Source organism: Stegastes partitus, unplaced genomic scaffold (assembly GCF_000690725.1).
Source record: "Stegastes partitus isolate 25-593 unplaced genomic scaffold, Stegastes_partitus-1.0.2 Scaffold677, whole genome shotgun sequence".
Lineage (NCBI taxonomy): Eukaryota > Metazoa > Chordata > Actinopteri > Pomacentridae > Stegastes > Stegastes partitus.
Genome location: NW_007578408.1, coordinates 88,780 through 103,658, shown reverse-complemented (window position 1 = coordinate 103,658; position 14,879 = coordinate 88,780). Strand labels below are relative to the sequence as shown.

The window sequence follows — 14,879 nt, the reverse complement described above, 5'->3', positions numbered from 1 at the left end:
TAACCAGCTGAAAGCTTTCACTAAAGGGTGGTGAAAAAAGAAGCTGTCACGAAATGTGGTGTATAGACAGTAAAAAGTATGTGCAAGCTCAGATTAAAAACAGATTCAATTTTTCAAAAAAGTAATGGATTGTTAAATGGTGTAAAAGTAGTAATTTAGCTAGAAAAAGTGGATAATGGTGAATTCAGTGTAGTAGATAAATTCATTAGTTAATGGTTAAAATAGCCGAGGATAAATAGTGGACATGTTTACTAAATGTAATTCTTAAAGGCTAAAAAGGGCTTAAATTAATGAATGGCTAATCTGCATAAGTGTGTAGCTTCTGTCACTCCAAGTGGTAGAATTAATTCAACTTGGAGCAAACTGACATAACAGTTCAACTGTATGAGCAATTTACTTTATCAATATCCAATTTGACCACCTTCTGAACATGAGATGTGGGTTTGCTACGGGGCTGTGGAGTTCCTCTAACAGGGTTGTCGGGATCAGATGTTTTTTGTCTGACGTACCCCTGCTGATCTGAACCATTTTGTTTGGTGGTGGTAATAATGCGCCTAATGACAATAATTCCTCATTGTTCAGACAGACCATGGTCTATTATAATGTGCAGCAAATTACCCCAAAAAAGTGTTTAACAAATTAAAATACATTCTCTCCAATCTGTAAATGTATCTAAATCAGCAATTAAAATAGAGTTTAGTGTGGTTAAAAGAGGGATGTCATTATTATTATTGTTAGTATTACTATTATTGTTGTTGTTAGTATTTTACTTTTTATTTTTTGCAAAATAGGCCTGCTGAACTTGAGCACAACCACATGATCTCCACAAACATAAACACAGCTGCCTCTGGCATGCTGCATGGTGCAACACTCCGTATGCTCCAGACAGTCAGATTTTGTGGTGAACTCCAGTCAGTTTTATTTATTAGACCAATATGACAAATGACATGGTTCCCTCAAGGGTTTTTACAGTCTGCGCAGCATATGACATCCTCTGCACTTAGACCCCTCGATTTGGACAAGCAAAAAATACCACAGAACAAAACCCTGAGCAGGAAGAGAGGGATCCGTCCTCGAGGACAGATTCTATTGAGTCACGGCGGTCCCACATCTGGGACTGCAGAGACATGAGCCTCGATATTCATCGTACTCAGTGCACACAATAGCAAGCTTCCTGACCACTTCTGCCATTAAAACAGGGGCTCATGATCGGGAAGCGACAAAATCTCTTTTTAGAAAGCTGATGTGCTGCTTTAACACTGGGCCCAGATGTGTTCTGTTGCCTCAGACTAGTTCCATAGACTTACTACAGTATGCCACTAAATGGATCTACATTCACAATAATTTATCAGGGATTCTCTCTCAGGTGCAGAGACTGAGTGTCGTATCTCTAGACATTGTTTGCATACATCCAGTTCCCTTGTAGTCCTCCAAGATGGTGCGAAAAACTAAATAAAAGAAAGACTGACCAAAGCAGAAAGCCTCTGAAGGGAAGCAGAGCGCAGCTGAGCCTCATCACCAGTCTGGCCAGCAGCCATCCCACTGTTGGGCCTCTTTCCTCTCTCCTCCCATCACAGTGTCTTTGTGTCTGAGAGGCGAGCTGGGATCACTGAGGGCTGGAGCCTCTTACAGAAGCCCCACCTTTCCCTTCTGGCATAAAAGACAATCAATAAGAAGCATTTTTCTTCATCTCCCTCTCCTGCTAGCTTTGTGAGAGACCCCCTGCCTGCAGGGCTTCCTCCACCTTCCTTCACCGCTTCATCCCAAATCCATCCATTCTCAGATGCGTATCTTTAGCCTTCAGCCCAGAGGCCAAACCGCAGCGAGCATGCTTTGTCTCCACACTTGACTTCTTCCCTGGTCGAACCCATTTCATACTCTCATCTCTGTAATTTTCTACATTAATTATTCAGGCCCTTCCAGCCTATGAATATAAATCCATTATGTCTGCCCTGCTACACTCTGCTTCAATTAAGAGACTGGGGATGAAATTATATGGAGGGATGGCAGATCATCAGATTAAAGGATTCATGGAACCTCACATCACTTTAAAATATTTATGCTAGCTATCCAATGCAGAGATACACACATATAGTATAAGTAATTACCTAATGGCTACTGCGATACTGTTCACCTGTCATGTCCCAGGTAGGGCTTCAAGTCTATGACTCTACTATGGACTTTCTAATCATTTTTCAGCCTTGCACTTGAACCATAAACGTAGGCTTTCCTCTCACGGAACATTCCTGTGCTCATCTTGTGGAGTTTGATGATGACTGCTTTTGTGGCATTGTGTGATATCCAGCTGGAGGCAGTCCTGTTCCAAAGAGAACCTGGCTACAGATGGATACACCTGGTCAGCAGCGGTGAAGGGCACACTGCCATTCAAATGTGACTTGACTGGTATTAATAGGGTCAGTGTGTGTGTAGAAAACACCACACATTAGACTGTCATTAGACTATCAGCCTTTACCTTTGGGACACTGCAAGATGGAGGCAATGATTCATGCTGTTTACGACACATTTGGACCCAGTTGCTAGTGTGTGAAGAATCACAGGCAAGACAACAAAGACAGCCTCAGCATAAAATTATAAATGTATCTGTTGTACACTGATATCACCATTCCTCATTGATGTATAATATAATATTAAAAACAAAAGAAAAAAAACCCACATATTTTAAACCTTAATGACCAGTACTGTACCTAAAAACACTTCAAAGAGTTCACTGTGGAAGCCAATAGGGGACGATATTAAAACAGTGATGTAAAGTTGTGAATAACAAGGAGCTGGTAATTTCTATCAAAACAAAAAATACAAATTAAAAAATCAAATGCTGTTTTCATTTTCATTTTGTGTTAGAAAATTGAACCCTAATTTTGTTTGTGCTTACAAAATCAGTTTAATTGTTTGTAATACATTTATACATTTAAATATGGTAAACTGTACAGTGGGGTGTGACTTTGACAATAACTGTCAAACAGCTTTTCCAAAAAAAAACACTCTTACCATTATGTAAACATGACAATGGATGTTAGATGATTAATCAAAAATCATATACATATGTAGAAAATTATAGCTATACTGTGGAATTACCTTTTCATTTTCAAGTTTACATTATCGTTTTTGTATATTCAGTTCCACAGTACATCTGCTTACTCATGCATGTCTTCAATCAGCTCTCATTTGTGGTTATTAAAGCCCTTCAGAAGTTGGCACCACTTCCTCCTCTGTCTCCACTGCTGCCTTGTGTTATGCCAGGAAAGGAGCTCTGAGTGCAGTAGGGTTTTATTAGTGAGCTATGATTAAGGTGCACATGATGACGTTCTTTTAAAATGCCATGTTTTTTCTTTTTGTTTTTCTTTCAGAACATTTTGTTAAAAAGATTACAGGCCCCATTAGATTGACTGGGTTTAAACAAACAAACAAAAACCATTGAGGTGGTTGGGAGCAGACATCTGATTTTCTGAACTAAAATGCACTTCTGAACATCATCTGGATTATGTTGCTTGGATTGCTGCTACTGAGACCAAACTTTGAATAAGTGACAGAAATTGAACAGATAGATGGATGGATGTCGTCAGCACTGATCAAAATATGTTTACATGTCCATCTAGAAGCCATATCAGCGATGGCCTCACTAGAAGATATCTACCATGTTGCTGTTTTTTTCCAATGTTCTGAAACATGTGTAACTGGCAACAACCACAGTACACTAGTTATAACCACATAAATGTCAGTGGATGTTCAGGAAGCAATCAAAATTCAGATACCCTCTAATAGCCTCTGTTGGATGTCAGTGCTGTACATGACATATGAAGAAATGTGTTGTTAGGACTTATTAAACTTCAATTTACACTTAAAAATGCAGATAAGGACTATGTGTATAGAAGAGCTACCCTGAGAAGCAAGCTTACCGATGTGACAATAACACTAACCACTGGTGTGTTTGCGAAGTTTGGGTTTTGCGTGGCATTAACTCCATCCAAAATGTCCTACATGATGCATTTACCCCATTTCTTACTGTTGTTGATTAGAAAGACAGAAGGTCCTGCAGTAGTGATGGAGGCTGCAGAGTAGAAGGACTTTCACCTTGGCTAACAGCGGGACCCATCCATAGCATACCAACATAGGCATCACAACACAAGTAACTCACCAGGAATATCCTCTCCAGCTGGTCCTGGATGTCCTTCATCCCAGGAAAGGCAGCCACTCCTTGGATCATCTCAATGAAAATGCAGCCCACTCCCCTAAAAGAGAGAATAACCCGTTCAACACTGGCTTAGTTAAAATGTTAATGATTTCAAATCCAGTAGTTTGTTTTAATTTGTCTATTTCTACACAATAAGCCAGTTTTTTTTTCTGTGTACACATCTAAATCCACAAAAAGCACAACACCAAGTGTTTAATCACCTCAACTAGTCTCAAAGTAAAAGTCATTCTGAGGGGGTATTGATTTTTTTTTCTTCTTCCTAATGGCTGTGAATGTAGAAAATCTTAGAAAATACCAAGTTCCACTGGGCAGAGAGGGAGAGTGAACGAGGTGTGTGTGTGTTGTCAGCGCTCATTTGTCAAAGGGCTATTGTTTTCTGACAGATTCACTTTCTGGCTCAGTGCACACTCCTTCTCAGAGCAGAAACACCAGCAATGCAAGGAGAGAGGGAGAGATTACCAAAAGTTCATCCCTCAAAACTTCTACATTCCCTCCATTTAATGGAATGAAAATGTGTCTTCTCTATGACATGACTAGAACCTCAACATCCAGTATTGCTGCTGGAGTGCAGTGAACCGCTCTGTTGATTAGGGAGGATATGTGAGTATGGTTAAAGGTCGGCTAGCGTCACAATGTTCTCTCAGTTTGATTAATACCCATAATTTTGTTTAAAATTGGATGGCACTGAAAACATGACCCTGATATATTATCAGCATTAAGGTTGTCTGTAAAAAGTAATTGTGATTGGATTAGGCCATTTACTGATGTAATGAGGAAATGTTGAAATATTTAGTAAGTTGACAGAATGTACTAATAACATTGACAATAAATGTTTTTCCGTCACAATACTACACTGTGCAGTACCATGTCTGCTTGTGATGGCCATTTGAGAAAGCACTTGGTAAAGGCAGTGGAAAGATCATGTGTAATACTGAAAATCTCTCCAGTCACTTCAGACACAATGTTTTTATTTACATGTAACCCTAAACCACAGATTGACGTCTGTGTCTGGAAGTGGAGCCCATTCTCCAGTGGAGAGTTTGTGTGACGTGTACATCCACCATCCACCCCTATAACCTCCTGCCAACTCCAGTGCAGTTCATAAATTGGAGGCTTCATTCATTAAACCATACAGTCTGTGAATCAGATTGTCAATATTAAGTACTGATGTTTGTTCAAATGTTCAAATGTATAAATAGCTAGCAAACTGAGTGCAAAACAAATCTATTGCAAAACAAGTAGTTGATATGTCCCTCAGAGCTTCAGTACAAGGTGACTGGACTTCTCTTCATGGTTCTTGAAGACATTTCATCTCTCACGCAAGAGGCTTCTTCAGGTTTTCTAGTTGATTTGTTGTTAGCTTGGGCTGCACAGTTGCACAGTAGCAGTGTTGTCCTGCAGCTCGAAGATCCTGGTTGGTGTCCCAGTTAGGACGCCTGGGATCTTTCTGTGTGGAGTTTGTTACATTCGTGTGCAGTGTGGGTTCTCTCCGGGTTCTCCGGCTTCCTCCCTCAGTCTAAAGACATGTTGAGATTAATTGGTGATTCTAAATGTCCGTAGGTGTGAATGTAAGTGTGCTTGTTTGGTTCTCTGTGAAGCCCTGTGATAGACCTTTGCCCTGAGTCGGTAGGCTCCAGTCCCCCAGCGACAGATGAATGTTGTTGGCTTGCTAGATAGTAGGCATTTACTAATTATTTTTTATCTATTTATATGATATTTCTATAGCAAGCCTCCACAACAGTCCAAAACTGCTAGGACAACTATGATAGGTCGAAAATAAGGTAACCAACTCAAGCTGGCATTACTACAGCGAGGGGCAGTTGTAGCAACCAGTGCATCTGACTGAGAATTCTAAGGCAGTATGTGCGACTCGCGAGTCCAGGGGTCTCCAATCCTGGTCCTCGAGGGCCACAGTCCTGCATGTTTTAGATGATTCCCTCTTCTAACACACCTGATTCAAACGATCAAGATCATTATCAAGCTTCTGCAGAGCTTGATGATGAGCTGATCATTTGAATCAGGTGTGTTGAAAGAGGGAAACATCTAAAACATGCAGGACTGTGGCTCTCGAGGACCAGGATTGGAGATCCCTGCACTAGTCAACAGCTAGCTACGACTTTAAACTTAGCGCGCTTTATTTGACTCTAAATGAAACCACAATTTACAGAATAAACATGTTGTATTGAAGGAGTTGTGAAACGAGTTGGACAACTCATGTTTACTGATGTGACAAGAAGAATCATTTTCTCACAGACTTCTATACATCATTCTTCTTCTTGCAACCAGAGGACTCGGTCCTTGCTGGTCATTTAACATGATGCAGGTTTAAGTCACTTGGCTTCACTTTTTAAACTCAGAGGGTGCGTCCATCTACTCTATGCTCCAAATGGAATCTAGTCACGATTACAATGCATCTGCATGTACTTTGGAAAACAGTTTAGATGTAAGTGTAATTTACTGAAGTCAGGATTGCTATTTTCACATCCACCAGACATGGAACAACATTCAGAGCTGTCAGATTGTCCTGATAAATTAATTCCAGTGTTCTCCTTTTACCATGCCATGCTCAGCAACACTTGAAAAATGGCAATTGGTTGTGTTTTAACAACAGATGCGGCCTGGTGCTTGCACAGAGATGTTTAGGCCTGACGTACAAGTGGTCATGTCCATTGTCAACACACAGGAGCAATATTGATAATAACAGCTCTGAAGACAAAATTCCACTTTCCCAATACATTTCTTCATCAGCTAAGGTGTGTTTTATGCTATCATAATTTTGTAATCCTGTCCACTCTGGTTTCCACCCCAGTTAGTCAGAAAACCACTACATTATTCAAGAAATGTGTGAAGCAAGTGATTCTGTTAAGGCACAGTATCAGTGCACCCTGAGGTATTTTGTAGAGAAAATTTCATGTACTTTTCACGGTTAGCTATTATTTATTTAGAGCTGAAGGGAAAACATAGTGGAAAGCCAGAAAATCTTTTTTAAAAAAAAAGAATTAACTGTATGCATGTACTTTTACATGCATGGATGCGGAAAAGTGCTGAAACAGTGATTGTGTAGTCAACGTTGTTATAGTAACATCTGATATCACTTTTATTTATCAAACAATATTTACATAATTCAAATACCATTGTTTTCCTCATTCTAATTCTATTCCTAGTGCTCAATGCAATTATTGTCTCTGAGCACACAGTATGTGTCTGCAATAAAATGTTTTAGCACTGCAGTTACTGTAATTAGACAGCGTTAGAGGTGCTGCGACTGCAGATCTTGGTGAGTCTGTCACTGAGGCCAGCTGTACTACATTAGTTTTAGTACACAGTAAATTAGCCTCAGTAAATACAAGACTGTTTCCTCACCGACATTTAATGAACCCTTCTGATAGCAGCAGACCGGCCTGAGAAGAGATTTGTGACAGGACAGGAAAGCAGACAAACAAATACATTTGAAGGCTTCACAGCGTTGCACACGATTCTGTCTCATGGCCATCCTTCACAACTTGGACACAAAAAAAGGAAATTCAAAAAAGTCTTTGTATCGTGTTTTAAAATGGTTAAATTCTTATTTTTTCTCACCAAAGAGAAGAAAAAAACTCTTGTCACACACCAGATGCACTCAGTTATTCTGCTTTTCTGGGGTAATTCATCTTGAGTTGTCTTCGTGAGGTGTTAACTCATTTGTCAGCTTCAGCTAATAAGAAACAGTGTGACTTGTGAGGCGCGCAGTGTGATTATTGAGTTTTAAGCATATTCAACTTGACTTTTTGACAATGTCTTGCCTATAAGAAGCTACACAGGCTGAAATCTACGCAATTTTCATACTAGAGTTAAATCTAAATAATTTCCCTTAGTGTCCTGAAATGTATGCTAATTTGTAATTGATTTTTTGGCTTGAAATCCGCCAGCTTACTAGTTATGCGTATGCAGCAAACATGAACATTCTTATTGACAATCTCCCGAAGAAGATATTCCATTTAATAACCTTTGGACTTCACGTTTTCAAACTGCCAATATTAAAGAACCATAAAGTAGATTACCCCCCTGCTGCAGTCTTCAAGTTCTATTTTATGGTAATATCAAATGTAAAGCAAGTACTGTGGTTTAGTATAATCTTGCCATACTTGTGGTCTACTTGTGTATTACATTTCATAGGAAAATACTGTAAGTTGATTTTGGTTGATAACATTCTAATATAATAATTAAATATGACATTGCAGACCTTTGGCTGAAGTCCCAGATTTATTTTCACCCAGCCATTGAAAGATTACGTTTTGTTGGTTTGGTCTTGTCCAGAAATGCTCTGACAGTAAAACAAGCACAGCAGCATTATTCTTTAAGATGAGGTCTTGCTGTGCTGCACACTATAACTAAACTTATACATTACTGTGTATTTGACAGATACAAGCGTTGACTTTGATTGACAAACGTGTGTCGCAGTTGCAGGTCTGCAAAATGTTGTGAAGGTACAAAAAAAAAAAAAAGAGCAATCCCTTGCCCATCTTTGATCAAATCCTTGCACCTCACAGCCTGTATTCTGCTGTGATGGATGCTTCTCATGGCAGGAAGACAGATCTGCACAACCTTTTGGTTCTGCAAGGGATGCTTCTTCATGGACGACTGCTTTCTAAGTGACCGAGGTGAACGTATGCGTGCATGTCACAGGGTGACTCTCAGTGGAATGGAACGACACCCTGTGGATTTGCCCACCTGCAAATACCCTTGAAGCAGACACACTATCCCTCTGCCTCCCAGACCCCCAAACCCCCAGTTGCTCCTTAATTGGATGCTGTAGAATGCAGCTGGGGTTCTTGGAATTTCCCTGCTGACTGCCTGTCCAGACAGAAGGGGTCACCACGGCTCAACTAACTAAGACCAAGTGTAAAAGTAGTTTTTTCCACAGCATTTTGATCTTGTATCTTGATAAAAAAAAACTGTCATTTTCTCCCTCAAAAACGGACTGTTTCTGAGATAGCTGGTCATTGTGAAGACACTGACTTGACATTGATGTGTTAGGATGTGAACGTTTGGGAGCTTTGTAGAAACTCCATCATATTGATGACAAAACAGTTTTTGGCAGCAGTGAAAAATTTTGCATTTTCTCAAACTAAACCCCAAAAATGAAGGACATCAGTAATAATGCTTTGTTCACTTCCTACCTGTTGCTAACTCCTAAAAACAGCTTGATTTCTGGTTGCTTTGTGACAGAGTCTAAACTCAACACAAGGTGAAGGCAAAAAAAAAAAGTTGCTTTTTTTTTTACCTAGACACAGTCCACATCTAGATGTGCAACATACACTAAAACAAGTAGAAATAGGAAAAGCACATGCAAAAAGAAAATGTCTACAACGTAAATGCTCCAGAACACGAGGCGGAGAGGTGGGCTCAATTTAGAAAAGCCAATGTTACATGGAGACATTTTCAAAACTGTTGTAATTTTAGTCATGGGACTTCTATTGTGCCTGTTTTTCAGGGGAGGAGTAAGATTTTACATATGGGGCCAGTATACACAAATAGCACCTCTTCTGAAATCTGTTCCAGTGTTTTCAGAGTTTGAGCAGCGAACAGCTTGACCCCTGAGACGAGCAGCAAGTGTTTTGGGAATTTACTGTTGATGTCCTGTCTAGATTAGGTGGTACTCTGCTGCAGCACCTTTTTTTTTGGTGGTTTTGTCTAGACAGCTATATTTGCAAAAACAAGGTGAAACCTGTGCTGTGTTATTATTGCACAAGAAGAGTTTGAAAGCTTAGATGTCTTCATAGATGTAGCCAAAGACTCCAGCACCAGTGCAGTGCAGAGGAGGTTTCCAGAAGTCAGAATATTTTTCTCCTTTACTGTTCTCATGTCATTAATCTCACCATACTATAGCTTTAGCTCCAGGTAGAAGCTTTCCATAATCCTGTTGTCATCATTGGGAAGCAACATTTAACTTTGGAGTGCAAGTGAAACAGAAGTAAAGAACACTAAAGAGTCTCTTTCCTAGAGAGGGAAAGGATTCCTCCACCTCTGCAGCAGTTCTACTCAACTTCATATAAAGTCCAAGATGAATCAGATAAAGCTTAATATAGTTAAAAATATCTGCATCAGCATCAAATATTAACATCCAGGAGAGATTATCAGTGGTCATGATTCAACTTCACATGAACTGAGCCTCAGATGAACCAATTTAATCACAAAGTGTGATTTTTGTTCTTATGTCAGTTTAATTCATTACAACTTGCATTTTCTTTTCTTGTTTCTTTAATAACTTGCTGTACCACTATATCATGGGGAAAAACTGTGCACTATTGAACATAACCAATAAGGTATTGAAAAACATATACTGTTGAAAAGGCCACACTTTCTCGAACGAAAGAATAACTTTGTCAACAGATGGAAACAGATGAAAAATGATTACCTAGTGAGGTGAAACCAACATGAACACTTGCTGCAGAAGGTCTGATAAAAACAACAACAACAATCAACCCACATGATGCTCTACAGGTATTCTACCTCTCCAGGATTCATTCTTACAAGGCGTCACCATTAAAGCAAGAGTGGTGAGCATCAGCTTCTCAAAATTTGAATGAGTACAATTTTCAAATAGCGAGAATTTAAATTACAATTGTGATGTCTTATTGTGGAAGAGGTGGAAATTTTAGCTGGCTGACTTGACAACTGTAGCAAGAAATTTGACGCAGCCATGGCTAACAAGCCTTCTGTTCTGTGAGGACAAAATTAAATCTCTGCTGTTTTTCAGGATGTGTGTAAGCTCTCTACATGCCAGTACTTTCAGTGCCTGATCAAAGGTAGTTTCTTTGACTAAAAAAAAACAAACAAAAAAAAACTAAGCACCACTAGGTATCATTTATGGTGGGGAAGGTAAAATGGAGGTGGACTGTATGGAATTGTTTTACTTGATTATCAGCGTTTTCTGATTTGAAGTGCTGCAGCATTAACTTGGTAGTAAAGTTAGGTAGGGGAATTTTAGTATTTTATATGAACATAAACTAAACATATTTAGTGACATAAAGTCATTACCTTGAACGCTGTGAATATCTGAAAGGTATTTTTCTATCTGTCTGACTTTATAGAAAAATAAATATATCTTTATGTCTGACATTTTGGAGACCAAACAGCTGATGGCCCTCTTCCTTTCCAGTTCTCTGTTGCCCTTGAGGAGAGCAGGTATAAGAAGTATTACAGGAGGCTGATCAGGGCATCACTTAGGAAACAACAAACCTCTTGCATCCAAAATGAATCTGATTACACACTTGCTACACACCATTTTTCTTTTGTTATTTGCACACCGTCACTGGCACAAGCATAGCTGAAGTGATCTGGACAAGCCAACATTCTGTGGCTCAATTCAACAGCAACATGTAAAGCAACAGGAACGCATGGCCCTACACCAGTCACAGGGTACCATACAGCGTGTGTTATTCAAATCAGTCACATTAATGCTTTAAACATAGCTAAACACATGTTATCTTTGGGTGAAAATATAAAGTACCTTCAGGTTTTGGTGGTATGAAAGCAGCTCATCCTGTCAGTTGTCTTTGTTAGCTAGAGCAGCTACACTATACAGCTGTCAGCAGAAATATTAGGGGGTGTCAGACAGACGTGAAAACTATGCTGCCTTTATCAGTAAATATAAGGCCTCTTTAAAGATTTAGGCTAGAGTAGTAAACAATAGAACAACATTATCTTCATTTTCGACTGCAATTGCTAATTTTTGTCTCCCCAGCCCCTGATTTGCACCGTGAGCAGAGGAAAAGGAGGTGAAGAGTGGCCAAGAAAACAAAACTAAGAAACAATCTACAGTACACTGCAGAGGACATAGCCTCAGGTGAGGATAAGCTGCAGATAAATGGGATTTAATTGGTTTTTGTGTACTTCATGATTTGCTTTGTGGGTTCCCTCTAGCGGAAAGAGATTTATATCTTGATGGGACTACCTGAATAAATCACGGCTCAATTACACACACAGGTCAGAGGTTAGGAGTACCCACCACATGTCCAGGCAGGTGGAGTAGTCTGTGGATCCCAGCAGGACATCTGGAGGCCGGTACCACAGGGTCACCACCTCATTGGAGTAGGTATGGCTGGGGACCGACTTGGCCCTGGCAAGGCCTGGAGGCGGGGGGAGCAACACAACAAGTCAGTCTCGGAAAGCATTATCATTGAATGACCTCCAGCTGGCTTCTGAAAACAAAGCAGACAACTGGAGAGGAGCATTCAGGCTCACTGCAGCAGCTGACATCTGGTTATACAGACAAGACTGTACAGAATGTGTGATATATCGTTACATTTACAGTCCTTTGTGAGAAAAATAAACCGCTGGAGCATACTGTGAGTGCAGGGAACATTAGGAAAACACAAAGCATAGAACATAACATCTCAAATTATGAATTGGCAGATTAACAATATGTGTGAATATATAATATGCAGGAGGACAGAGAGATGCAAAAGCTACAGGTTTTAAGACAATAGCAGACCCTGGAAACTGGCACATTTATGAGTGTATGAATGAATAAAACTGATAGATTTGCTGTTTAAGAAAAGGATATATCTGCTGTGAAGGCTGAATGTGCTCAGCAAATTTAAGATTCTAAAAAACGATCCATTTTTTATGTTGTTAATAACAATATCATTCATCAAAGCTTCACAGACTGAACAGAAAATGCCAGTGTGCTGTGAGAATCGTTTTTTAAAGTCTGACAAAGTGAGTCCCATTTAAGACAGGACTGAAGTGCTACAAACCTGGAGGAAAACTCTGCCATAGTGTCAGTGAGTTAACACAAGACTATCATTTGAGTTTTTCTAACACTTGTGTTTGTTTACAGCTCTTATTTACGTCGCAATTCCTGTTTGCCGTGTATCCATGAATGTATAGATAAGTATCACTGGACTACACAGACACTGAGGGAAACAAAATGTGCTGAAAATATTGTGTATCACATCTGTAACGCTGATTGGACTAAGTTATGCCTTGGAGAAGGAGCACAATTTATTAATCATGACCTGAATATGGTCAGATATGGCAGAAATCCCAGAGAATAATACTGTCAAACAGAATTCACTGGTGGATGTGGATGAGTCGATGAGTGCAGCCTCTGTATGTCGAACTTTACAGACATATTCAGAGTCCACGTTAGCATCACTGCAGCAAGGTCCAAAGTTACATCAGTGAAGGTCAGAAAAAACAAGACTTAATAAGTCTCATAGCATGTCAGGTGGAGGAGAAATAGTGACTTTGACAAGAACCAGATTAGAGTTATACGAGTACCTAACAGTGGTCAGTGGAGGTATAAATGATGAACTGGTGACAGGCTGTAAGGGGATGTGCTAGAACAAGTCTGATCTCTGTAAACCAACCTAGAAACTTGTAGGGCCAAAAGAATCTGCATCTAACATACAAGCCTACAGAGGTCTTGTAGAGTCCATCCCCTCTGAAGTCAGAGCTGTTGTGGTGTAACATGACGGACAGGTGATTGTAATGTTCTGGCTCATCACTGCCATTCAAAATATTTCACAATGAAGTATTTCTTTTCAGACAAAATCCTTGATGTTTAATGTTTGCCTGATGACGGTGATAGTTTAAAGACCGCCTCGTTAAATTCTTTCCACTGCACATCTTTGAAGCAATCGCACTGAAAACTCCTCTTGGCAGAACTGTCTTTAGTCGGATTTCTGTACATTCAACCGCAGCAAGCCAGAGATTGTCTTTTCAAATGGAAATCATGATGGAAGACCTTTGAGGTTTCAGCGAGAAACCATGTGACACGAATATCAGTCAGATGAACCCAGAGGACACAAAACACTTGCTTCCGTCGAGTGAATGGGATATTATTGGACATATTTAAACCAGGGCTATGGGTAATCTTTGGTGAAACTACAGCTACCACCTGCTGTTGTGAAAGACACAAAGAGTGCTGAATTTTAAAAGCTTCTCTAGGGTTTTAATTTTAAGTATGTGTGCTTCTCTGGGTTATTCCAACCCTGTTCTAGCATTTATCTATGTAGTGACACAAACCAGGTCCTCCCATGGAAGCTAATGGTAGAGCAGAGTGCAGATGCAGAGAGCTTTAATGAGGCTGATGGCATTACCTCTTTGTCTCTTCCCAAGTGGTCGAAGGGCTTAATTAAAGCATTTAGCTTAGTAAAAAAAACGGACTTCCTGCCCTGCTGCTACTCCCCTGTGTGTGGGAGGAAGAGGGGCAGAGGAGAATAAATGAGAGGAGGGAGGGAGTATTTAACATTTCCTTGTGTCAGAACACCCACAGGAGAAAGGAGTTTCATCCGACATTCATCACAGCCGAGCTCTGTAATTTTCACGCACTGATCTAACATAGAATAGATGGCATCAGGCCGCGCTCACTGAGAGGCTATCATTTCCACCGCGGGCATCCTGTGTCTGTGTGTGTACGCAGGGGGTGTGAACAGGGACAACACACTGTAATAGTAGGAGGCTGGCCTGTTTGAAGCATGGACAAGAGCAGTATAGAGTAGAAAGAAAGCTTGTCTAGAGAGTCTGGAAAAAGGAACACAAAAGTATGTGGCTTCATACCTATCAACCGTTCCACTAGAAAAAGACTATAATAAAGCCAACAAAGTGACAGAATAAACCTGCCTTGGTTCTGGTTCTGAACAGGTGGAACTTCCATAATATGACCTGCCTTCATGAC

The 14,879-nt window shown here is 40.0% G+C and overlaps 1 protein-coding gene across 2 annotated transcripts in view; it reads right to left on the bottom strand.

The window, feature by feature from the left end:
* The window catches only part of cdk14 (cyclin dependent kinase 14), a 144,003-nt gene that overhangs the window by 85,657 nt on the left and 43,467 nt on the right, over positions 1–14,879 (bottom strand). For both annotated transcript variants that reach the window (XM_008290501.1, XM_008290500.1), the window contains exons 7-8: positions 12,204–12,324; positions 4,157–4,250 (exon numbers count right to left, since the gene is read on the bottom strand). In XM_008290501.1, coding sequence (XP_008288723.1) covers positions 4,157–4,250; positions 12,204–12,324 — 215 coding nt within the window. The remainder of the gene's footprint in view (positions 1–4,156; positions 4,251–12,203; positions 12,325–14,879) is intronic.